Source organism: Callithrix jacchus, chromosome 13 (assembly GCF_049354715.1).
Source record: "Callithrix jacchus isolate 240 chromosome 13, calJac240_pri, whole genome shotgun sequence".
NCBI classification, from domain to species: Eukaryota; Metazoa; Chordata; class Mammalia; order Primates; family Cebidae; genus Callithrix; species Callithrix jacchus.
In genome coordinates this window covers 22863790-22888821 of record NC_133514.1, presented here as the reverse complement: position 1 = coordinate 22888821, position 25032 = coordinate 22863790, and the positions used below count along the sequence as shown (strand labels likewise).

Below are 25032 nucleotides of genomic sequence, written 5' to 3'. Positions count from 1 at the left end.
CTGCTTTTAGACAAGTCATCTAAACATCTCTGGTTAAAAATCTATACAATGAATCTACTACAATGTATCATAATTACTTCATAATGTTGTTGAGTAATTCTAGGCACATAAGATTATTAGAACACATACCCCACCCCTAAAGAATTTACATATACAGGCAGTAACATTAACAATGAAAGTGAATTTCACACAATAAACTGTATAAACTAAATAATAGCATGGCACTAACCTAAGACAATCACAGTGGGGATTCCAGGAGGTGAAAGGAGGAGGCAGACATTAATTCTGCTTGTGGATAGGATTTAGAGGTTAGAGAACACTTTAAATGAGGGTGTAGTTTAATGTAGGACTTTGAAAAAAAAACACAATAGGTTTTCCTTTTAATCTTCACTTTTTGTACAGTATGTTAGCATGAAGACATGGAATCAAAATGTAGATCCTAATTTTGGAAGTCTCGTAACATTGCAAATTACCATCATCCTTTAGCAAGACAACCCAAGGACAACAGTCAACACCATAATTTTTTATTTTTTAAGAGGATACATTTTAGAGCCAGAGAACCTGGTCTGAGATGCGGGCTTCACCTGAGTGACCTTGGGCAAGTCACTTAGCCAGTTCTATGCTTTACTTTATTCCTGTATAAAACAGTTTTTCTGAGACTTAGCTGAGTTAAAATACACAAGTCCTTTGGAATTTTTTTTAATTAAAGATACTATCTGCTAAAGAAAATGCATCCATTTCTCATGCTAAAACACCAAGAAAAACATTTTCCCCACTTCTGTGAAAATCAGTAATTTAAATCTAAGTTGCTGGAACTTTAACATTAGAGCTGGAACTTTAAAATATTAGATTACAGGACCTGGATCATGTCAACAGGCAGCTATAATCTAGGAAGCTGTAAGCTTTGTTTTTCTGATTATTTGTCTGATTACAGATTAGCCTTTCTCCTTATCTACATTGTTTTGTAAAATGTTGTAAATGACTAAATGGCATCCAGGGGAGACCCCTTCTTGCTTAACTGTTGATCTTCATTATAGATTCATTTCCCTCTTAGCTTTTTTTATCTTTTTTTGAGACGGAGTTTCGCTCTTGTTACCCAGGTTGGAGTGCAATGGCACGATCTCGGCTCACCGCAACCTCCACCTCCTGGGTTCAGGCAATTCTCCTGCCTCAGCCTCCTGAGTAGCTGGGATTACAGGCACACGCCACCATGCCCAGCTAATTTTTTGTATTTTTTAGTAGAGACGGGGTTTCACCATGTTGACCAGGATGGTCTTGATCTGTTGACCTCGTGATCCACCCGCCTCAGCCTCCCAAAGTGCTGGGATTACAGGCTTGAGCCACCACGCCCGGCCTCCCTCTTAGCTTTCTCACACAAAGACTTCATGACTATCACATTGGCTAAGGTGGAATGTTAAATGAACCCTTAAACTGGGAAGGAAGTGAAAACAAGCTGTAAAGAAGAAAACAAGCTGTACAGAAAAGAAACATAACTAAATTATTATAACTCATAAAGCAGCCTTATGTAAAAATGCTATAATCCTACTAAATTTCTTTGTTTTCTGCCTATATGTAAGCAAGACCTTAACTTTTTACTTCAGAGCACTGGCCTCATCTCTCTGGAGTCCATGTTTCCCAGATTCTTGCTTGAATAAACTCTTTAAAACTGGATTCTGATGCTTTCAATTACTTCAGGTTGATGTTTCATTCATGTATTCAGAATTGTTTTTGCTAGTCATTGTTTCAGAACACACTGCCCTTAACACTACTGAGAGTACTGAGCACACTTAGCACTTACCACCCTTAATTGGGAGGAGAGCTAAGTGTGACACATTTGGTAATATTAATATATTATTGTTTCCATTTTGTCCCAAACCCTGTATTGACATTGGAGATATCAAACATGAATGCAAACAATAAAAGTAGATAATAGGAGAAGACAAAAGCTGTTGGAGACCTTTCTACCCAATTGATAGCCACCAAGTTATTCAAATCTAACTTTTTAAAGTATCTTTCCCCACTTGGCTAGGAAATGGTTTCACTGGCAGCCATTACGAGAAGTGCAGGAAGAATTTACCTGGCTTCTGCTGAGGTTGGGAAAGAGGTCAGAACACAAGAAGAGCATGCATCATTAGCTTAGGGTTACCGGAAAAGCATGTGGGAAGCAACAAATCCCAAAATAACTCTCACTACATCATTTTTTTTTCAGGAGAAACAGACACCAGTGATAGAGACAGGAGGCAGTCAAGGACCCCGTGCCCCCAACCCCTGATGAAATTCTGCCTTCAAGCCTAAAACAGCATGAAGGATGAAAAACCGGACTGCCAGTCCTAGATGAAGCCCTTCCCCAACTCCACTGATTCTTTCTCAGTAATGCCCACCACACATTGGGAGGAGGGGGTGGGGCCTTGGGAAGTTCGAGCTATTTGCAGTGGGGAGGAGCCTGTCCTCTCCTGTCACTGTGTGGTAAGGTGGGATTTAATTAGTGAGATGGAAAGATTGTTAGCAGGACTCTATCTCACTTTGCTGAGTTGTATTTCCTTTTTTCCGTTTTGCCCAATAAATTCCACTCGTCACCCTTTAATGTGTCCGCCAGCCTAATCTTTCCTGGTCATGTGACAAGAAACTGTTTTTTTCCTGCAACACTAGAGTCACAGAAATATTTTTTGGATCTTGATTAATTATACCTCACATTGCTCCTCTCCCAGATACCATGATTTGGCCCCCTTCACTTCTGTTAGCTTTTTGCTCAAATGTTATCTGTGAAATATACAAAATGGCATCACTATGGTTCAGTTTCTAAAGCAGAAGCCATTCTCAGGACTGCCTGCATCACTGGCTACCTTGCAAAATAACCCTGCACCTTGTCTTGAATATTTGAAGTGCACCTAACTACCACAACCACAACATCCTGAAAAACAGCTGAATTTCGCCAGCGCTGCAACTCCTAAACAACAACAATAAACTATGGACTTGTGCTAAGCTGGCTGCCTCTACCAATGATAATTCTTTCTGAACAACTTATGTAATTACCTTTAGCTTCATTTGAAAAACACTCACTTGCTTTGGAACACAATGTGGCTTCTAGCCACATCTGTGTCCCCTGAATTGTAATTCCTAAGAGTCCAATAAGTCTTGTCTTACTGCATCACAGTCTGGTTTGTCATTTCTTCTCGGTTGACATCCCACATTCAGGGGTTTCCTCTAATCTCTCTCTGCAACATAGCACTTGCACACTTCCTTCAGTATTTCCTAACCTTGACTTTATTTTTCTTTGGGTCATTTAACACTTGTATGAATTATCATATAGTTTTTATTCAGCTTCCCCAGGATTAGAATGAAATGTTGAAGGCAAGTACTTGGTTTGTTGCTGTGTCCACAGAGCAGATTAACCCCTTCTCCCCCCACCAAAATCAGATGTCCTAAACATCAGATGGCCTGATTCGATCAATACTACAGGGAGTATTTTTTTAAAAAGTGCTTAATCTTTTTTTTTTTTTGAGATGGAGTTTCGCTCTTGTTACTCAGGGTGGAGTGCAATGGCGCGATCTCGGCTCACCGCAACCTCTGCCTCCTGAGTTCAGGCAATTCTTCTGCCTCAGCCTCCTGAGTAGCTGGGATTACAGGCACGTGCCACCATGTCCAGCTAATTTTCGTATTTTTAGTAGAGATGGGGTTTCACCACGTTGATCAGGATGGTCTCGATCTCTTGACCTTGTGATCCACCCACCTTGGCCTCCCAAAAAAGTGTTTAATCTTTTAGGTAAAACTCAGGCTGCTTAAAGAGAAAAGAGGTAGAATAAAATTTTGGTAGATTATTCTAATAAGACATTGAATATGGGAATAAGATATCAGTAAACACCCAGGCTCAAAAGGAACAAATAAGGCTTAATAAGTTACTGTGGGTTTTCATAGATTAATTTAAGAATGAAGATTTGTGATACATGACTTCAAAATTCTAGTAAATAAATAACATTTCATAATTTTTTCTTCTTTTGAGACAGGGTCTTTCTCTGTCAACCAGCTGGAGTGTGTGCGACGGACAATCACTCCTCACTGCAGCCTTCAAATGCTGGGCTCAAGCAATGCTCCCACCTCAGCCTCCCGAGTAGCTGGGACTACATGTATGCACCATCATGCCTCGCTCATTTTTTTTTTTTTTTGGTTTTCATATTAACAGGGTCTTGCTATGTTGCCCAGGCTGGTCTCGAACTGCTGGGCTCAAGCCATTCTTCTGCCTCAGCCTTGTTGAGATTAAGGGGTGAGCTACTGCACAGGTCTCATAATTCTTATAAGTTATATCTGACTAAAGAAATATGCTGGAGAACTTGCTGTTTTTAATTATCACTTCTAAAAGCTGGGCATAACAAAAAGTTCCTGAAATTCAGTAACTTCATTTATGTGAAAGGTGTGAACACTGATCAATAAAATCAAGCATACTATAATTTTTTTCATAATATCTAAAGCAATTTGTAGACCTTTTTATAAAACTTTTAAGAGACAAGTGTTAAAATAAATATAAGGTTAAATCACTGTAGTCCAGCAGAGAAGGGCAGGTAACTGCTGAATCAGACAAGTGGGCTTATCAAGCGACACCAAATCTGGTTTCCTCAACTTCAGAAGCACCATAGATGCCAGGGAAGAACAGAGCCCAAGAGCTGGCTGAGCATGCATTTCTACAACTAGCAATTCAAATAAGGTATTGTAATTGTAAAACAGCCCCAAGGCCCACTGGCACCTTTAAAACGCCTCTGGGCAAACGTAGCTCTTCAGCTACGTCAATAAAAAAAATTCAGAGTGGCTGATGAGCAGCCTCCAGACAGAATCTGCTCTCCAACGAGTATGACAGCAGCCTGATTTGCTTTTCCCCAAGCTAGGAGCTCTAAAAATGACTTCAAGCTCTTCTTTCTGCTATGTGAAACTGGCCCTCAATACAGGGCAAGGGCTTTGGCTTACCATTCATGTGCAGGAGCCAGAAAACAGTCTTCATGCTATTCCATGAGGACCTCTTAGCTTTTCCCAACTCAGACCACATTTCTTCCATTTATCAGATGTCCAGTGCGCTCAAGTGTTCTCCAATGAAGAAAACCATAATACATGAACCTACATTTCTTTGACACATTTTAAGATGGCCCTTCAGAGGGCCTGCAAACAGAAGTCGCTCTGCAAAGCTATCTTTTGTGGGAGAGATTTGCATCTGCAAAGAGAATCTGTATTGACGCAGCCAGGCATTCTGTGAGGCCTTCCCTGTCTGGATCTGGGAAAGATGAATTGAGGGTATGTTATCTTTAAGGGTCTGAAAGAAACGTTCACCGTGTACTCTCTTTCTCCTCATGCCTAGGTTTTACTACCTCCTTGTGAGGTTTCATTTACACAACAGGAACATCTCTGCTAGCCAGGCTTCATCTTCCTCTCTTATCATAATCTGTTTTGATTCAAATCCCCATTCCTTCTGTAACTTCAATTATAAGGTAAAAGATTCTATAATCCATTGAGGGTCGTGTAATCAATCTATGATTTTCCCTTGTGTGCTTGTTAATAAATATGTATACCTTTTCTCCAATTAATCTGCCTTTGATGAGTTAATTTTTCAGTGAATGTTCAGAGGGCGACGGGGAAGTTTTTTCCTGGATGGCCCCTACAATACATAACCTTCTAATCATTTTACTATGTACACAGATGCTAAACAAACTGAGATATACTTGTTGATTTTCAACTTTTCTACTGGCCGGGAATTGTTGCTGACACCTGTAATCCCTGCACTTTAGGAGTCCAAGGTGGGTGGATCGCCTGAGGTCAGGAGTTTGAGACCAGCCTGACCAATATGGTGAAACCTGTGTCTCCTAAAAATACAAAAATTAGCTGGGCACGGTGACAGGCACCTGTAATTCCAGCTACTCGGGAGGCTGAGGCAGGAAAATTGCTTCAACCCAGGAGGAGAGGTTGCAGTGAGCTGAGATTGCACCACTGCACTCCAACCTGGGCAAGAAGAGCGAAACTCTGTCTCAAAAAAGAAACCAAAAAAAATTTCTATTTATATATCATATGTTGTAAGCCCATAATAAAATTCTAAGCCTCCTACTGCCTGAATGAACCCTACTCTTTGCAAAGGAGATTCCAAAGGAACTTGAAAAGCCAGTTTAGGCTGTGATAGAAAAGAGGTGTTGGACATGCCTCATTGTGCCCTTTCCCTTTGGAGTTTACCTACAACTGACCAGCACTAACATTAAAATGGAGATCCTGAGACTGAAAAAACAGATTAGTAGCAGTAAGATACCAAATTTCAACCTGATTTAGTATAGCATCATATGTTGGATAGCAGGCCCTAAAGGAAATAAAAATATTTTACCCCAAAATGCATTTTCTTTGACATATTTTGAAATGGCTCTACAAAGCTGCCCTAGTGGGGGAAATCAGCATTTTACACAGAATCTCCTTCCCTGTGAGCAAGGGTGAAGTCACACCCTAACCATAAAATTCCATTACATGGATTTTTATTAACCTGGTATAATGTGGCCTACTTCCCAACCTGACTGTTATAGCATCACATGGCAGATAGCAGACTCTGAAAGAAATAACAATATTTTACTCCAAAATAAATTTCTTTGACATATTTTGAAACAACCCTCCAAAGAAGTCCTTTGTGGGGAAAATTTACATCTTTGGAGAATTGCTATTAATGCAGCCTGGCCTTCCCTTTCTAGGCCTTTCCCAAGTGGAGGAGAGATCAGCTGAGAGCCTTACACCTCAAAAGTCTGAAAAGAGGCATTTATAGTCAGTTTTCTCTGAGGGCTGCCACCCATGAGGCTTCATCTACATTCGAAAAGGCCTTGGTTCCCACAACTTCCTCAACTCAAGCATTCCTGTCTACTGACTCCAAGTCTTCAGACAATAGCTTAAGTCTCTCAACCAATGAACTCAGCAATCCCTAAAACCCACCTATGACTTGTAGGCCCCCATTTCAAGATGCCCACCTTTTTGGGCGGAACCAATGGATACCTTCCACGTACTGATTTATGTCTTTGCCTGTATCTCATCTCCTAAAATGTATAAAACCAAACTGTAACCTGCTGGCTTGGAACTACTTACTCAAGGGATCTTGGGTTTGTGATTTTTTTTTCCCCAGGCTGTGGTCACTCACACTGGCTCAGAATAAACCTCTTTAAGATATTTTATGGAGTTTGGAGGCCAGACATGGTGGCTCATGCCTGTAATTCCAGCACTTTGGAAGGCCAAGGTGGGTGGATCACTTCAGCCCAGGAGTTTGAGACCAGCCTGGGCAACATGTCACAACCCTGACTCTATAAAAAATACAAAAATTAGTGCGGTGTATTAGCAATTGCCTGTTGTCCTAGCTACTCAGGAGGCTGAAGTGGGAGGATTGCTTGAGCTTGGGAGGCAGAGGTTGCAGTGAGCCGAGATCACACCACTGCACCATAGCCTGTGTGACAAAGCAAGGTCCTGTCTCCACAAAAGAAAAAAAGAGAAAAAATTTTGCAGAGTTTTATATTTCCATTAACATTAGTGAAAACATCGTTTACATATAAATTATCCCCATGATTAATTCCTTTAGAAAACGAGTACAGTATTTTTAATTTCAAATTTTCATCAGATTATTGAAGAATTTGACACACTGCATTAAATTACCACAACACGGATGAAAGAATTATTTTTTTCTTTCTCCTAAATGTTAATTAAACCCAAATGGTAAATAGAATGAGTCAGCAGTGAAAGTAGAATAACCTCTAAAAATCACATGTACCATGAAGACTGTACATTTCTCTTTCAGAAAAATACTTCAGAGATTCTAAGCACAGATTTTTTGGTGCTATAAGATTGGCAGTTTATATTCCATTATCCCCAGTCAATAGTATTGCTTCTGGCCAGGGGTGGTGGCTAACACATGTAATCCCAGTACTTCGGGAGGCTGAGGTGGGCGGATCAGGAGTTTGAGTCCAGCCTGGCCAAGACAGCAAAACCCCATCTCTACTAAAAATACAAAAATTAATCAGGCATGGTGGTGCACACCTGTAGTCCCTTGCTACTTGGGAGGCTGAGGTAGGAGAGTTGCTTGAACCTGGGAGATGGAGGTTGCAGTGAGCTGAGATTGCACCATTGCACTCCAGCCTGGGCAACAGAGTGAGACAGAGTTTCGCTGTTGTTACCCAGACTGGAGTGCAATGGCATGATCTTGGCTCACTGCAGCCTCCGCCTTCTGCGTTCAAGCAATTCTCCTGCCTCAGCCTCCTGAGTAGCTGAGACTACAGAAGCTAACCACCGTGCCCAGCTAATTTTTGTATTTTTAGTAGAGACGGGGTTTCACCTTGTTGACCAGGATGGTCTCGATCTCTCGACCTCATGATCCACCCGCCTCGGCCTCCCAAAGTGCTGGGATTATAGGCTTGAACCACCGCGCCTGGCCAAAAAAAGAGTTTTGCTTCTGAGGAGAATGATGTGGCGGGGGGTGGGGACCTGTTTTAACTAACTTTATTGCTGGAAAGCACGGATTTTAAAGACATGAGCCATCAATATGGAACATAAAAACCTAGAACTTAATCTTTTAGTCAACATTTTGAATTGTGAATGGGGTATTTCCTATCTAAAACAGATACTATTCCATCAAAACTAGAGTGTTACGTGATAAAGTGCTCCTGCACATTCACATGGCTTCCCTCACACTGCTGCTATTTGGCCAGCCTTGTATTAACATCTTAAAATGCTCCACTGTTCCGTCACACACCCTGCTGCCAAAGAAGAGCCAAGTGTGAAGGGCAGGGAAAATCTTAGTCTACTTTGAAAATAATTGCTTGGCTCTCTAACAGGAGGAGACACTGTCTTATGGAAAAAAATTCCACTTTTATTATCTCTTAATTATAGTGTCGCTGTTCCCAATGTTACACAATAGCAAAGAATTCTGCCTGCATTACCATTATAAACTATTTTCAGAATGTATGACTCAGAATAACATCTACTTTCTCAAATTTGACATGTGAAACTAAATTTTCTAAACTTTTGATGACAGCCAAGTGTGTAAATCCCTCTAAAGCGAGTGAACCTCTCCAACCTTGTCAGGGTGCTCCACAGCACTCCTTATATCCACAGTATTTACAATGAGATTGAAAACATGAACCATGCATAGTTCTCACCTCCTCCAATGGCAATGAATATTTCAATATTTCAAATTCAGAACTAATCTTAGGGCTTTACAATGACTTAAAAATCTACAAAAGAATGTGGTTAAAATATTTTAAAATTATTAAAGTGACATGTCCACACAATTAGCCTCTCTTGTTTCATTTCCTCTCAACTCCTCTTTTTACTAAAAAATCTTTCCGATTTTACTAAAAAAACTTTTGAAACAAATTACTTTTTAACATCTGTACTACTTCTCCCACTTAAGTGTCATTATATCCCTAAACAATATGCTTCTACCACTATGTCATAAAAGGTGGTAAACACACTCTCAGTTTTCTGCTATGATAGATGAGAATTTAACAAACTTACCTATCCCATTCCATCTTCCCAATACGCTTATATAGCTTTTATTTCTATCTGTATTGATTACCTCTGTAGTTTTATGGAGCATAACATCAGCATCGTGATTTTAGTGAAACATTTTCTCCCAGCGGAGGTATTGACAAAAATTGTACATAAGTATACAAATTGAAGGTTTGATATATATATGAATTGTGAAATAATTATCACAATCAAGCTAATTGAAACACCTTTTACCTCACATAGTTGCCACTTTCTTATGTATTTAATTGACAAATAATAACTGACATTATTCCTTGTTTCCTTATTACAGGCAGCATCTTCTGACTTCCTCTCCATTAAGGAACTTAACGGATCTTGCTCCCTGCTCCCTCTCAGTTCTATCCAGTTTTGCTTCCCACCTTCTATCATCTGTACTCTTAGAGGGTCAAATTCACAATATTTATATCTTAATGTGTACCACAATTAAATATGTAATAACCAAAATTCTATTATGCTAAGATTTAAAAGTATTAATTATGCTGTAATGATGGGGAACACAAAGACATTTTTTCTTTTCAATTTTTATTTAAACAATTTTTTGTAGAGATGGGTTTTAACCATATGGTCCAGGCTGGTCTCAAACTCCTGGGCTCAAGTGATTCTCCCACCTTAGCCTTCCAAAGTGCTGAGATTACAGGCATGAGCCATCCTGCCAGGTCAACATTTGCTCTTGCTACTAATTTTTGTTTATTGGGTTTTCTAAGTTATTTCCCCTGTGCAGATTTTAAGAAAAACATCCTTATATGTTTCTAAATTTTCCATGCGATCAGATGTTCTACTGAGTTAAAAAAATTTTTATTATAGGCCAGGAGCAGTGGCTTATGCCTGTACTCCCAGCACTTTGGGAGGCCAAGGCAGGGGGATTGCTTGAGGCCAAGAGATCAAGACCAGACTGGGCAATATAGTGAGACCCCCCATCTCCACACCAAAAAAAAAAAAAAAGAAAAAGGAAAAAAAATTAGCTGGGCATGGTGGTACATGTCTGTAGTTCTAGCTTCTTGGGTGGCTGAGGTGGGAGGACAGCTTGAGCCCAGATGTTTAAGGCTGCAGTGAGCTATGATAACATGTACCACTGTACTACAGCCTGGGTTACTGAGTGAGACCTCATTTCAAAAAAAAAAATTACTGTAAAACATGTAAGACTTCAAAAAGTTATCAAGAATAATGTAGTGGGTATACATGTACTACCACCAAATGTAAAAAATACATATTACCAATATAAACCACTGGGTACTTGCCACTGACTGCCTGTTATTCTCCTTTCCAGAAGTAATAACCATTCTATATTTAATGATTTCAATATATGAATGTATTCTTAATAAAACAGTATTGTTTTGCATGCTTTCAAATGTTATCTTATGTGCAGATTCTTCTGCAAGCTGCTTTTTTCATTCAAGATTACCATTGGTGAGATTCACCCATGTTGATATGTGGAACTCTAGTTCCTTCCTTTTCACTGTTACATAGTATTCAATTATATGGATATACAAAATCCATTCAATCTCTTATTAATGGACATTTAAGTTTTAAAATTTTTGAGCTATTATAATGTTGCTATAAACATGACTTCTGTAAAATTAAGAGTTTTTGTAGACACACACACACACACACACACACACGACTGATATTAAGAATAAACATTTCCAATTTTATTACTGCCAACTGCTTTCCAAAATACAAATGATACCACTAGTACTTTTGGAGGGTAGAAGAGAGCCCATTGCTCCAAACCCTTGCCAACATTTGGTATTCTTTTAATTTTCGTTAAGGTAACATGTGAAATGACATTTCACTATATGTTTAGTGAATATCCTTGATTATCAATAAGGCTGAATATGTCTTCATATACGTATTGATCATCTGAGTTTTGTTTTCTGAGCAGGGCCTCTTCAAGTTTTTGCCCATTTTTCTACTGAGTTGTCTTTTTTCTAATTAATTAAAATTTCTTTATAAATATTATCGTGGATCCTAGTCCTTTATTAGTAATATGCTACAAGTATCTTCTCTTAACCTGTGAATTGTCTTCTATTTTTAAACACAATTTTAATATAAAGTCTTTACTTTTAGTATAATTATATGTATCAATATTTTCTTTGACTGTTTTTGTAAATATATATGTATGCATATGTAGAGACAAGGTCTTTGTTTCCCAGTCTGGTTTGGAATTCTTATTCTCAAGTGATCATCCTGTGTTGGCCTCCAAAAATATTAGGATTACAGGCATGAGTCACTGAACCCAGCTGTTTTTGTAAATCTTAAGAATTCACTTTCTACTCAAAGGTCATGAAGTTATTGTCTCACCTGCTCTTCTAAAAATCCTAGAACCTTGTTTCTCAAGTTTTTGTCATTAATCTATCTGAAACTGATATTTGTGCTAGAACTGAGGTGGGGGAATACACACACACACACACACACACACACACACTTCTTAGCATAAATTACAGAAGCATTTTTGCTTCCAATTATCTGACTTACTTTCTGTATCATACATCACATTTTTGTAAACACTGGAGACTGCTGTTTCTGGGTTCTCTTTTCCAATCCATCATCCTAAACTAAGTCTTGTTATCTGGAGAAATGTCAACATGGCATTACTGTACTTCTCCCCCTTGATTAATGTATGAGGAGGTTTGTTATAAGGCTACAGGGAGCTGTGAAAACGATGGTCAACCAGAAAATGCCTAAGTCCATCCAATTCAATGTTTAAAAAGCACTGCATTGGTCAAGTAAAAGAAATGTTCAAACTTCAGTGCCCCTGGAGCTTGAGACCTGTAGTTATCTAAATACATGCTACACAGTGACAGACTCTCCCAACCCACAAAAAACACAGAATGTAAACATTCTATAAGCATATCTTCTCATTGGAATTGCTTTTAACAATATGCTACAATTAGTTTTGTATAATCAGATTTTTGTTCCACCAGATATACTATTATTCTAAACTACATCCTTGGTTAAGATACTTAAAATAAGTCTCTTCATCTATAACATAGGGACAATAATAATATCTGCTTTATAGTACAAAGATTAAATGAATTAATGCATGAAATACTTAGGATAAAGCTCTAATATTTAGCAATCATTTTTCTTTTCTTTTTTTTTTTTTTTTTTTTTAGAAAAGTTGGAAGCTAGCAGAAGTTGGTTCATGAGGTTTAAGGAAAAAAAGCCATCTCCGTAACATAAAAGTGCAAGGTGAAGCAGCAGGTGCTGATGTAGAAACTGCTGCATCAAGTTTCCCAGAAGACCTAGGTAAGATCACTGATGAAGGTGGCTACACTAAACAACAGATCTTTAATGTGGATGAAATAGCCTAATACTAGAAGAAGAGGTCAACTAGAACGTTCATAGGTAGAGAGAAAAAGTCAATGCTCGGTTTCAAAGTTTTTTTTTTTCTGAAAGGACAGAAGGAAAGAAAGAAAAAAAAGCAGTGAAGGAGAGGAAGAAAGAGGAAGAAAAAGAGGGAGAGAGAACGGGAATGTTGCTTTATTCTAAAAATAGGTATTGAAAACCTCTTTTATGCCAATAATTGTGCCTAATAATGGCCGATCAATATTTCATTTAAACCTATGGGTAGGTGTGATGTGGTACTGACAAGAATGTATATTTTGTGTATTCAAAGTGGAGAGCTCTACAAATATTTATTATGTTTACTTGTTCCGGATCTGCGTTCAAGTCCTGGATATCCTTATTAATTTTCTGTCTCATTGATCTATCTAATATTGATGTTGAAGTCTCCCACTATTATTGTGTGGGAGTCCAGGGAGTCTAAGTCTCTTTATATGTCTTATGTATCTGGGTGTTGCATTGATCCTTTTACCACTATATCTTTGCTGCTTTAAAATATATTTTATCATTATTATTATATAGATGATTTATATTTTGGGTAACTTGTTTCTAGTTCCTTTCTTGATTTTCACATGTATCTTACATCAGATTGAGAAAACTAAGAGCTTATATTAAATTTTGTTTTTTATTCTATCTGAAAAAATCCAGAAGATGCAGTTTGTTTTTCAGATTTAACTTTTCAAAGCTTTGCCTCAATGTCAGATTTAATAGGTCTTGGTAAACATACTGCTAAGAGAGGTACAACAATTTGTCTCCTAGAGGCAGAATTTCTGAATTGAGTATAACCTTAAAAGGCAAAAAATAAAGAAAACCTTTAAGGTTTAAAAAATATTAATAATTATGGATGCAATCTGACAAACTGAATATTTAGAGTTAATTAAAAAAAGACACCAAATCTTGAGTCAAATAAATGGTCCCTTTGAGTCAAGTTTATCAGCATTTAAGAGAAAATAATCTTTCCATACAGCTTTGATTCAAGTCTTCACTTATTAAACACTTTTTGTAATATTTGTTATCAGGGCACCTGGTGTTTACATATATGTGCAAATGTAATACAGACCTAGGTATAGTGAACATGCTTACTTTTTACATCCAAAAAGCAGCATGCAGGATTCTCAGAATTATTTGAAGCTCCTATTCCAGGAAAGCCCCACTGTTGTTTTAATGTTTTTCTATGTAATGTAAATAAAAAGTGATGTGTTTCATAGCATGCTATCTATAAGTCCTTACTATAAAACATTTCTCTAATTTGTTTATAGTGACCATCTCTCAAAAGAGGAAGACAAAAACACTCAGAAACAATTGAGGCATGCTGGTAGATTTCCAAGAAGAAGCAGAAACTGAACAATTAGATAAACCCATTCAGCCAGACATGACTGAAAATCCAACAAATGAGGGGAAGAGGTTAGAAAGGAAGGAAACAAAACTTTTTCTGCATCTCCAAGTATATAACTAGACAGTTTGCTTTCACCTGGATGCTTAGAATTCCTTATTAGTTTCATAGCTCAGTAAACATTAAGGTCTTAAAGCAGGAAGTGACTAGAAAGACATTTCTTAACAAAAGGGATCATAAATCAGCTTAGTTCTACTTATGCCCATGAAACAGTAACTGCTACAGAATCTGCTCTACTATAATAAGTTTAAAAAAGTCTCTGTATGTATATAAAACAGAAGTTTTTAGAAATTTCAAAACAGACAACACTAGATTATGATTCTGAAGAGAAGGAAACAAATGAGGTAAGACTAGCTTGCTGCTTACAGAGAGTGTCTCAGTTCCAATAGTGAAAAGGGTACCTAAACAGAGCCTGGGAGTCATGCTGAGTTGAGGAGATAAAAAAGCAGTTTAGTGATGCTCAGAGGGCTAGAATTTGAAAACCCCAGTAAAAGAGAGGAGAGAATTACAAAAACAGGTATCTCTGAAGACCTGCAGAGGAATCCTCTGATCTTGGCTGTAGCATCCATCTTAGCACAAATGAAAAGAAATAACTCAAGGCATAAGAAAAATAATGTGGGATGAATAATTTCAAGAGCCCACACATGGCTAAGAAGAGTTTATGTTTTCATGAGCAAGAGTGCATAGACTTTGTAATACATGGTGCATTGGAAAGAGGCTGAAGAAGAGTAAGAATGCCTTATTAGTGGAAATAAATAAGTCCCAGAATAAAGATTGCTCTGGATCCACCAGAACAAAGGATAAAGGCAAGCCTCTAAAGAGTTCAGTTAATTACCTGCACACCAGGAGAAAATCCAATTTTTAAAAAAATGGATACAACTAAAAGCAGCACCTGAAAAATGGAAAATTCACAATGTCTGGCACTCAAATAAAACTACAAGGAATCCAAAGAAAAAGAAAAAAAAAACTATGACTAAAGTCAGCAGAAAAAAATTAATGCAACAGTTGCAGAAATTAGAGAAAGCAAGGGAATCAAAGAGAAGAATTTTAAAAATGCAATTATAAACAGAAAAAATATATACAAGGACATTAAAAAAAACACCAACCCGATGAGGAGAGAAATGGAGGATATAAAATGGACCGTAGTTGAACTTCAAAGATAAACACGCTGTTTATGAAATGAAAAATGAAGTAAATGAAGAATAAAAATTATCAAAATCAAGTAATGAAATCACAGAGTTAAAAATATTAGAAAGAGCTTCAGTAAACTCTTCAGATAGCACTGAGTATCATGCTATCATACAGGAAACAAGTATCATACAGGAAACAAGTCCCATAAGAGGAGTGGGTGCTTTAAGAAATAATGGCTGAAAAAAAAATAAATCTATAAATCCAAAAACCCCAAAAACACCAAATAAGGAAAACACAAAGAAAATCACACTAAGGCATCGCATAATAAAATAGATGAAAACTAGAGATAGAAAAGTTTTGAAAGCATTCATAGTCAGGGGAAAAAGCCATCTTAGGTACAGAGGAACAAAGATAACAATGATAGCAGGCTTTTTTGTCTGAAATCCTGCAGGGCAGGGAAACTGAAACATCATCTTTAAAGTACTGAAAGGAAAAAAAAAACTTGCCAAAGAATTCTGTATCCAGAATATAAATTTCTAAAATTAAGGTGAAAATAAAGATATTTTCATGCTGATAGAACATGTGAAAAATTCCTGACAGCAAGTATGTAGGGGTAAAAGTAAAGAAAGGTTTCTGTTTAAAGCGAAAATGTTAACAATGAACTACTGTAAGTTTTAGTACATAAAATTAAAATAAAGGACAACATCACAAAGGCTAGGAAGAGATAAGGAGAATTAACCTGAAATAAGGGCCTCAAACTATACATGAAACAGTACAATTTGAAGGTGAACTGTGACAAGTTAAAAATGTATACTGTAAACCTTGCAGCAAACACTAAAATAATTAAAGAGGTACAACAAATAGGCCAATAGTGACAAAAAACAGAATCACGCACAAAAAACAATCCTACACAAGAAAGGAAAAGAACAGATGGCATCAATAAAAACCAACAGTAAAACAGCGGATTTAACGTCAACTATACCAATAACTAGTATAAAAGTAAGTGGCATAAGCACTGTAATTAAAAGACAGATATTGTGATTTAGAATAAAAAGCAAGACACACCAATATTCCACATAACAGAAAGCAATTTTAAAGATACAATCATAAATTAACAATATAAAGCTAGAAAAAAAATTTATAGAACATGCAAAAACTAAAAAGGAAATTAGAGTGGCTATGTTAATATTAGAGAAAGTAGACTTCACTGCTGAGTGCAGTGGCTCAAGCCTGTAATCCCAGCACTTTGGGAAGCCGAGGCGGGTGGATCACAAGGTCAGGAGATCGAGACTATCCTGGTCAACATGGTGAAACCCCGTCACTACTAAAAAAAAAAATACAAAAAATTAGCTGGGCATGGTGGTGCATGCCTGTAATCCCAGCTACTCAGGAGGCTGAGGCGGGAGAATTGCTTGAACCCAGGAGGCGGAGGTTGCGGTGAGCCAAGATCATGCCATTGCACTCCAGCCTGGGGTAACAAGAGCAAAACTCCATCTCAAAAAAAAAAAAAAAGAGAAAGTAGACTTTAAAATAAGAAATATAACCAGGGGTGAGGAACATCATTTCATGACAAAAGTGTCAAATCATCAAGAAGACATAATATACATAGGTGTAAGGAATGCAAAATGGCATAGAAACTTTAGAGATTTCTTAGGAAGTTAAACATATTTAGCATATGGTGCAGCAATCTTACTTGTTTACTCCTAGGTAACTTCTGAAAAGAAATGAAAACATATGTACATGTAAAAAAGAAAACTTATACGTGAAAGTCCATAGTGGCTTTATTTATAATAGCTTAATATTGGAAACAATCCAAATGTTCAGCTGATGAATCAGTAAACTGTGGGATATCCAAATAATGAAATACTTATTAAGCAATAAGAAGAGAGAAACTTAATTCACACAATGCCTAACATTATCCACGAATCTGCAAAGAATAACACTAAGTGAATGAAGCCAGTCACAAAATAGTCCTATGATTCCATTTATTGCAATTTTAGAAAAGGCATAAGTATAGGGCCCAAAGACAGATAATTGCCTGTTACAACTGTCATAGGCTGGGAGTAAGAGGAGAAACAATTACTATAAAAAGTACAGTTAAATTTTTGGGTAATGGAAATGTTATTTATCTTAATTGTATTCATGATTATATAACTGTATACATTTTATATAACTCAAACTATATACTCTAAATTGGTGAATTTTAGTTTCTGTAAATTATTAGAAATCATGTGCATTCTATATTATAAGGCTGAATTATCTGCCAACATTAATGTGATTTGGAAACCATGGGAAATTGGAATGGGGATATCCAGGAAGAGCCTGAGGAATTAAAAGCAGCTGAAACCTCCAGGCTCCTCCTGATAGCCCCATGAAAAACAGAGGTTAAAAGTCTTCCAATGATAAAGCAATTGACAGGAAAAAAGCCTGGAGATGGGCATTGTCTTCACTGACCCATATATTTTCCCCTTTGTTCTGAGGGAGGAACAGAGATAGAAACACAAGCAGAGGGAGTTACCTTTGGAAAACAGGAAGAACTTCCTAAATTGCTACAAAGACAAAGCCCCATGACACTTAAAACTTACTTAACCAACCAGAAATTCTCAAGATAGTTAACTAAGGCTTTAAAGAAGATATACTGGCCTAGAAAAATTTCTAGTCTTGGGATGTCTCAACTGCTAAGCAATCCTCAGGTACTGCTAAGCAATCCTCAGGTTCTGAATCTATATTCATATGTACTAGGCTGCTGAGGGAGAAGAGCTTCTACCAGGAGAATCCTCCAATAGAGGAGGTTTCTTGGGCTACTTGGTCTAGGAAAACAATGGACAGACAAAATTTCATCAGTAGAACCTGGGGACTTTGGAATAAACTAACCAATTAAGTCAACCCATTGCTATAAAGTGAGTCAATAAAAAGATGCTCACATGGGTTCACTTTGGTATCCCTGTCTAGCAGGATATAGTATATACTCTGAGTAAGTGACAACTGTTTTGCCTTTTCTTGAATTGGAATTACTCAGTTTTTTTTTTTGTTCTCTAGTACTTTATGTGAGTTATGTCAGATACAGTCAGCCCTCCATGTCTGTGGGTTCTGCATCTGTGGATTTAACCAATGGTGGATGGAAAATGTTTCCTCCAAAATTTTGTCTGTACTGAATATGTACAGACAATTTTCCTTGTCATTACTCCCCAAAGAATACAAGATAACATAACAACTATTTCCATAGTGTTAGATATTATAAGTAATCTAGAGATAGTTTAAAGTATATGGGAGGATATGCATCAGTTATATGCAAATACTATGCCATTTTATATCAGGGACTTGAATGTCCTTGGATTTTGGTACCTGTGAGAGGTCCTGGAATTAACCCCCTACAGATATTAAGGGACAACTGTATTTTCACACTTTTCACTTAGCCTATAGATTGAAGTGCCATCCATATCTGACTGAGGGGAATGAACACAATCAATAAATCTTAGCCTTGGAAACAGAAGATGCAGCATGACAGGTATGTTACAGAGAGATGGTATATTTGTGGTTATAAAAGGAAAACTGCAATGTTTGGCAAAAGCATTATTCAACGTATGAAGAAGGGTGTGTGTGCACGCTGGAAAGAAATAAATGGGTATCTAATACTTCGTGTGCCAAGAACTCCCAATCTCTGAGGCAAGTATTTCATTCCTCTTGACATTGCAAGCAAGTGGGGGCTGTCAATCATAATATTCCATCCTATCAGTGATACAAGTCAGAATCCTGTCCTAGAATAGACTAAGTCAGAAGTTAGGGAAGAAGAAGAATCCTCTTCAGTGTCAAAATTAAACACATGATCTACAGTGCTGCTAATAACCATGTATAAAGGACCTCATTCCAAAGAATAATGCTGACACACAAAATCATGCAGAGAGAGAAATGGAGTATACATCCTGGTGACAGTCCATTTTCATTTTCAGGTGTGCCCTTTTTCTAGCATAGAGTGACTTGCTGTCACTTACAACTATATGAACTCTGACACAATGTTGTGAAATAAAATTAAGTAGTCTAGTAACCTAGTAACAAGATGCACCAAAAATGTGGTGGGTGGAGTCTTAAAGATCTTGGGAACATTAAGAAATTTGTTCATCATTGCTAAGTCCATGTCAAAGCCACTCCACTGCAATGTTTCTCTCAACTGCAAGTTAACAGAATATGCTAACACATTAAGGAAAAAGATCCAGCCACAGATAGAAACAGTGGTGCTATCCATCTCTTCACCCCAAAGGTAATTCTGAGCAACATGTCATATTACCTTATTCTGTTCAACTATATCAAATTGCCACTTCACTTTGCAAAGATTATTCTAACTATATAAGCATGCTCCATTCCTCTCAAACTTCTAATATCATCATCTATGAAGATAATCATGCCTCATACTGCACAGAGATATCAGAAGCCTTCAAGTTCCCCAAACTAATTATAAAATGTTCTCCTCCATCTCACCTGTCCACCTAATTAAAGGTCAGTCGTTCCACATATGTGCTGGATATGAATTCCCTCCCTCCATCTTTGTCTCTGGGATCTTATACCATTAATTTTTCTATGCTCTGCAAATTTAACCTTTCCCTCAACCACCAGAAATGTAAACTTCATGAAGACAGAAACCTTGTCCATCTTGCTCACCACTATATTTCTGGTGCCTGGTACAGTAGGTAGTCAGTGTTGTTCGTAGAAGCCATGACTAAATAAATGAATGAAAGGCTAGAAAATAAATAAACTGTAAGACGTTTTCCATTTCTAAAGTTCTATGATTCTGCTTAGAGAAGATCACGTGCCACACTGGATATTTAATTTAGGGTTAGAGGCTTTTTCAAATTTCAATAATATGTCTATAAATAAACATAATTTTCTTCATCCTTGACTTTCAGATAAATTCACTTTAAATTTTGAGCATAAAGATGAAATAAATGAAATAGAAAATGACAACACAATGCTTACTCTTCTTTCCATCCATATCTGCGTGGATTTTCCGAGCCAAGAATCCACTTTTGTACACAGCAGCATTTGGATCATGAGGAATGTCCAAAAATGGGTTGGTTGTACTTCCAATACGACTGATGGTCTTTGGATGTGTTCCATTAGCTTTCTCATCAGTACCTTCTGAGGGAGACTTCTTTTTCTCTTCATCATCTCTAAAAGGGAGAAAGCACAAAGACTGAGTCAAGCACCTACCATAATATTCAAAGAAAAACATTACTTACCATAAAAAACGTTATATTCCAATGGCCTATCATTTTTTATAACCACCACCGTGATAATAGCCACCATTTGTTAAATGTCTATGTGCCAGGCATGAATGATCACGGTAATATCTTATAAGACTGATATTAATATCCTCTATTACCGATAAGGAAATAAATAAATGAGTTTAAATAAATATCCAATGCCAGATTTACTAATGAAGAGATAATAAACATATGATCATAAAATCTCTAAAATCTGGTCTTTTCACCCATTACAATGCTTTTATGTTTGTCTTCTTTTAAACAAGTGGGATTTTTATTGGCAGGAATCATGATTTTGACTTAATGTATTTCAGGGTCTAGCATAGAACTAGGTATATGGAAAACAGCAAAAGTGTTAGAGTGAGCCCAATGGATAATAGTAAACAGTATCTCCCAAATAACCCCCACGCAAAGCTATTATGAATTAGAATGGGGGTGCCACGCACAGTGCTTTGGCATGTCACAGCTGCTACTTTCTCAATCACCATAAAAGTAGTCCCCAGCGTCTATTGTTCCCAACTTTATGTCCATGTGTACTCAGTGTTTAGCTTCCACTTACAAGTGAGAATTTGGTATTCTGTTCCTGAATTAATTCACTTAGAATAATGGCCTACAGCTGCATCCTCATTGCTGCAAAAGACATGATTTCATTCTTTTTCAATAGCTGCATAGTATTCCATGGTGTTTATGTACCACATTTTTTCTATCCAATTTATCACTGACGGCACCTAGATTAATTCCATGATTTTGCTTTGTGAATAGGTCTGCAATAAACTTATGAGTAGATGTGGTTTTTTTTTTTTTTTTTTGGTGGAATGATTTATTTTCCTTTAGATATATAACCAGTAATGGGATTGTGGGGTTGAACAGTAGTTCTTTTTTACATACTCTAAGAAAGTACTTAAAAACTGCTTTCCACAGTAGCTGGACTAATTTACATTCTCAACAATGATGTATAAGTTTTCTATTTTCTCTGCAGCCTCACCAGCATCTGTTATTATTATTATTTTTAATAACAGTCATTCTGACTGGTGTGAGATGTTATCAAATTGTGACTTTGATTTGTATTTCTCCAATGATTAGTAATTTTGGGTATTTTTTTCATATGTTTATTGGCCATTTGTATATTTTGACAAGCGTCTGTTCATGTCCTTTGCCCACTCTTTTAGTGGGGTTGGTTTTTTTGCTTGAATTGTTTAAGTTCCTTATAGATGCTGGATATTAGACCTTTGCCAGATTCATAGTTTGCCAATAACCAAAACATATTTCAAATATGTCACAAAACTGAAACTGCTTGATAATGATGGTGATCTGAGAAAAACAGCCTTTTTTTCCTTTATTGGTATTTTATCAGTAATTGTGAGATACGTGAAAACAAAATTGGATTTTCATAACAAATTGACATTTTACTTTTATTTTGAAAGAAGTTTAGATTTGTGAAGGATAGAATTCCCCTATGCCCAGCATTCTCCAAATGTTAACATATATGAATAACTACAGTAAAAAGTTTCAAAACTAAAAAATTAACATAAGTTCAATACTATGAATTACACTTGACTTTATTTGGATTTCACCAGTTTATCAATTTTTTTTCCTAGTCTAGGATCCTATCCATGATCCCACAGTGCATTTTGTCATCATGTCTTCCAGTTCATATCAGTTCCTCAGTCTTCCCTTGTCCTTTATGACCTCAACACTTTGAAGAGTGTTTGTCAGTTATCTTGTGGAATCTTCTCAGTTTAGGTTTTTTTGATGTTTTCTCATGACTGGATTGAGGTTATGCATTTTTGGGGAAAGATTTCACATAGATGATGTACCCTTCTCAATGCATTAGGTCCAGTGGACAAGTTTTATTATTGGTTATAATTAACCATGATCACTTGGTTAAGGTAGTATCCCACATGTTTCTCTACTGTAAAGTTACTATTTAGCTTTGTAAGTGTTTTGGGGGAGATACCTTGTAACTGTGCAAATATTCTAGTTCTCTTTTACCCAGTAACTTTAACATTCATTAGGGGATCTTGTAACAACTATTATTATGGTGTTTCAATGGCTACCTCATTTATTCTACATTATTAATTGAAATTTTTCTGTATGTATGGACACGTGGATATTTGTTTTATTCTTTAGATTATAATCAAATACTATTGTTATTTAAGTTATTGCTCAAATTGTTCCAGCTTTGGCCATTGGATATTATAATAAGGTATGCTCCTATGTTCTGTGAACATGCCTCATCTTCTAATGTACTTCTTTACTTTCAGGTACCACAAAATGTCTCGAAGCTCATCTTGAATTTTTCTTGTCCTGGCCCTGAAATTAATCACTTCTCCAAGGAGTCTTGGTTCTTCTTACTGGAGAATAGTATTTACAAACCAAATCTAGGGGCTAGGTCTGCTCATTGCTTTAGGGTCCTCTCAATAGACAACACTAGGGAGATATAGCCATGTACCATACAACAATGTTATGGTCAATGATGGACAGCATACAATATACAACCATGGTCCTGTAAGATTATAATGCAGCCAAAAAAATTCCCATTGTCTAATATTTACTACAGTATGCTTTCCATTGTTAGAGTATCCTACTTCTATTTATTAAAAAAAAAACTTGCTGGGCGCAGTGGCTCAAGCCTGTAATCCCAGCACTTTGGGAGGCTGAGGCGGGTGGATCACGAGGTCAAGAGATCGAGACCATCCTGATCAACATGGTGAAACCCCCTCTCTACTAAAAATACAAAAAATTAGCTGGGCATGGTGGCGTGTGCCTGTAATCCCAGCTACTCAGGAGGCTGAGGCAGAAGAATTGCCTGAACCCAGGAGGCGGAGGTTGCGGTGAGCCGAGATCGCGCCATTGCACTCCAGCCTGGGTAACAAGAGCGGCAACTCCGTCTCAAAAAAAAAAAAAAGTTAACTGTACAACAGGTTAACTGTAAAAGCAGGTCCTTCAGGAGGTGTTCTAGGAGAAGGCTTTGCACTATTGATAACAGCAATGACTTGGAACCAACCCAAATGTTGACCAGTGATAGACTGGATAAAGAAAATGTGGCACATATGTACCATGGAATACTATGCAGCCATTAAAAAGAATGAATTCATGTTCTTTGCAGGGACATGGATGAAGCTGGAAATCATCCTCAGCAAACTAACACATCAACAGAAAACCAAACACCACATGTTCTCACTTACAAGTGGGAGTTGAACAATGAGAACATTTGGACACAGGGAGGGGAATATCACATATTGGGGCCTGTTAAGGGTTGGGTTGAAGGGGAGGGAGAGCATCAGGAAAAATACCTAACGCATACAGGTCTTAAAACTTAGATGACACATTGATAGGTGGAGCAAACCACTGTGGCACTTGTATACCTATGTAACAAATCTGCATGTTCTGCACATGTATGCCAGAACTTAAAATAAAATAAAATAAAAGGCTTTGTTATAATAGGAGAAGACAGCTTCATACATGTTATTGCCCCTGAAGACATTCTAGTGGGACAATATATGAGGTGAAAGACAGTGATATTGATGATCCTGACCTTGTGTAGGCCTACCCTAGTGTGTGCATTTGTGTTCTAATTATTTTTATTATTTAAACTCTTAGTCTATAAAATCCAATGTGTTCTAATTTTTAACAGTTTTTAAAAGTAAAAAAGGTAAAATTTCAAAAATAGAAAAACACATAAAATGAAGATATAAAGAAAATGTTTCTGTATAGCTGTACAATGTGTGTTAAGCTGTTATTACAAAAAAGTCAAAAAATTAACAAGTCTATGAATAAAAAAGTTACAGTATGTTGAAGTTAATTTATAATTAAAGCTTTTTAAAAAATAAATTTAGTGTAGCCTAAGTGTACAGTGTTTATAAAGTCTACAGTAGTGTGTAGTAATGTCCTAGGCTTTCAGATTCATTCACCACTCACTCACTCACTGACTCACCAGAGCAACTTCCAGTTCTGCAAGCTCCATTCATGGTAAAATGCTCTTAACAGGTATACCATTAAAAAAAATCTTTAATGCCATGTTTGTTAGTATTTTTTTCCTTACTGTTGGTTTTCTGTTTAGATATACAAATACCATTGTGTTACAACTGCCTACAGTATTTGGCACAGTAACAAGCTATACAGGATTATAGCCTAGGAGCAATAGGCTATACCATATAGTTTAAGTGTATTGTTGGCTGTACCATATAGGTTTGTGTAAGAACACAATGTTCACACAATGATGAAATCACCTGATGACACAGTTCTCAGAACATATCGCTTTTATGGAGTGATGCATAACTGTCTATATAAGTATACTCATGTGTACACACATATTTGTGTATCCATCCATCCCAATTAATTCTTATTAACACCACCAAACCTGAG

The 25032-nt window shown here is 37.0% G+C and overlaps 1 protein-coding gene across 17 annotated transcripts in view; it reads right to left on the bottom strand.

Moving 5' to 3' along the window:
* Window positions 1-25032, bottom strand: part of PSD3 (pleckstrin and Sec7 domain containing 3) — a 553221-nt gene that overhangs the window by 75309 nt on the left and 452880 nt on the right. For all 17 annotated transcript variants that reach the window (XM_017963724.4, XM_078347353.1, XM_035270118.3 and 14 more), the window contains one exon: window positions 20378-20571. In XM_017963724.4, the coding sequence (XP_017819213.3) occupies window positions 20378-20571 (194 nt within the window). The remainder of the gene's footprint in view (window positions 1-20377; window positions 20572-25032) is intronic.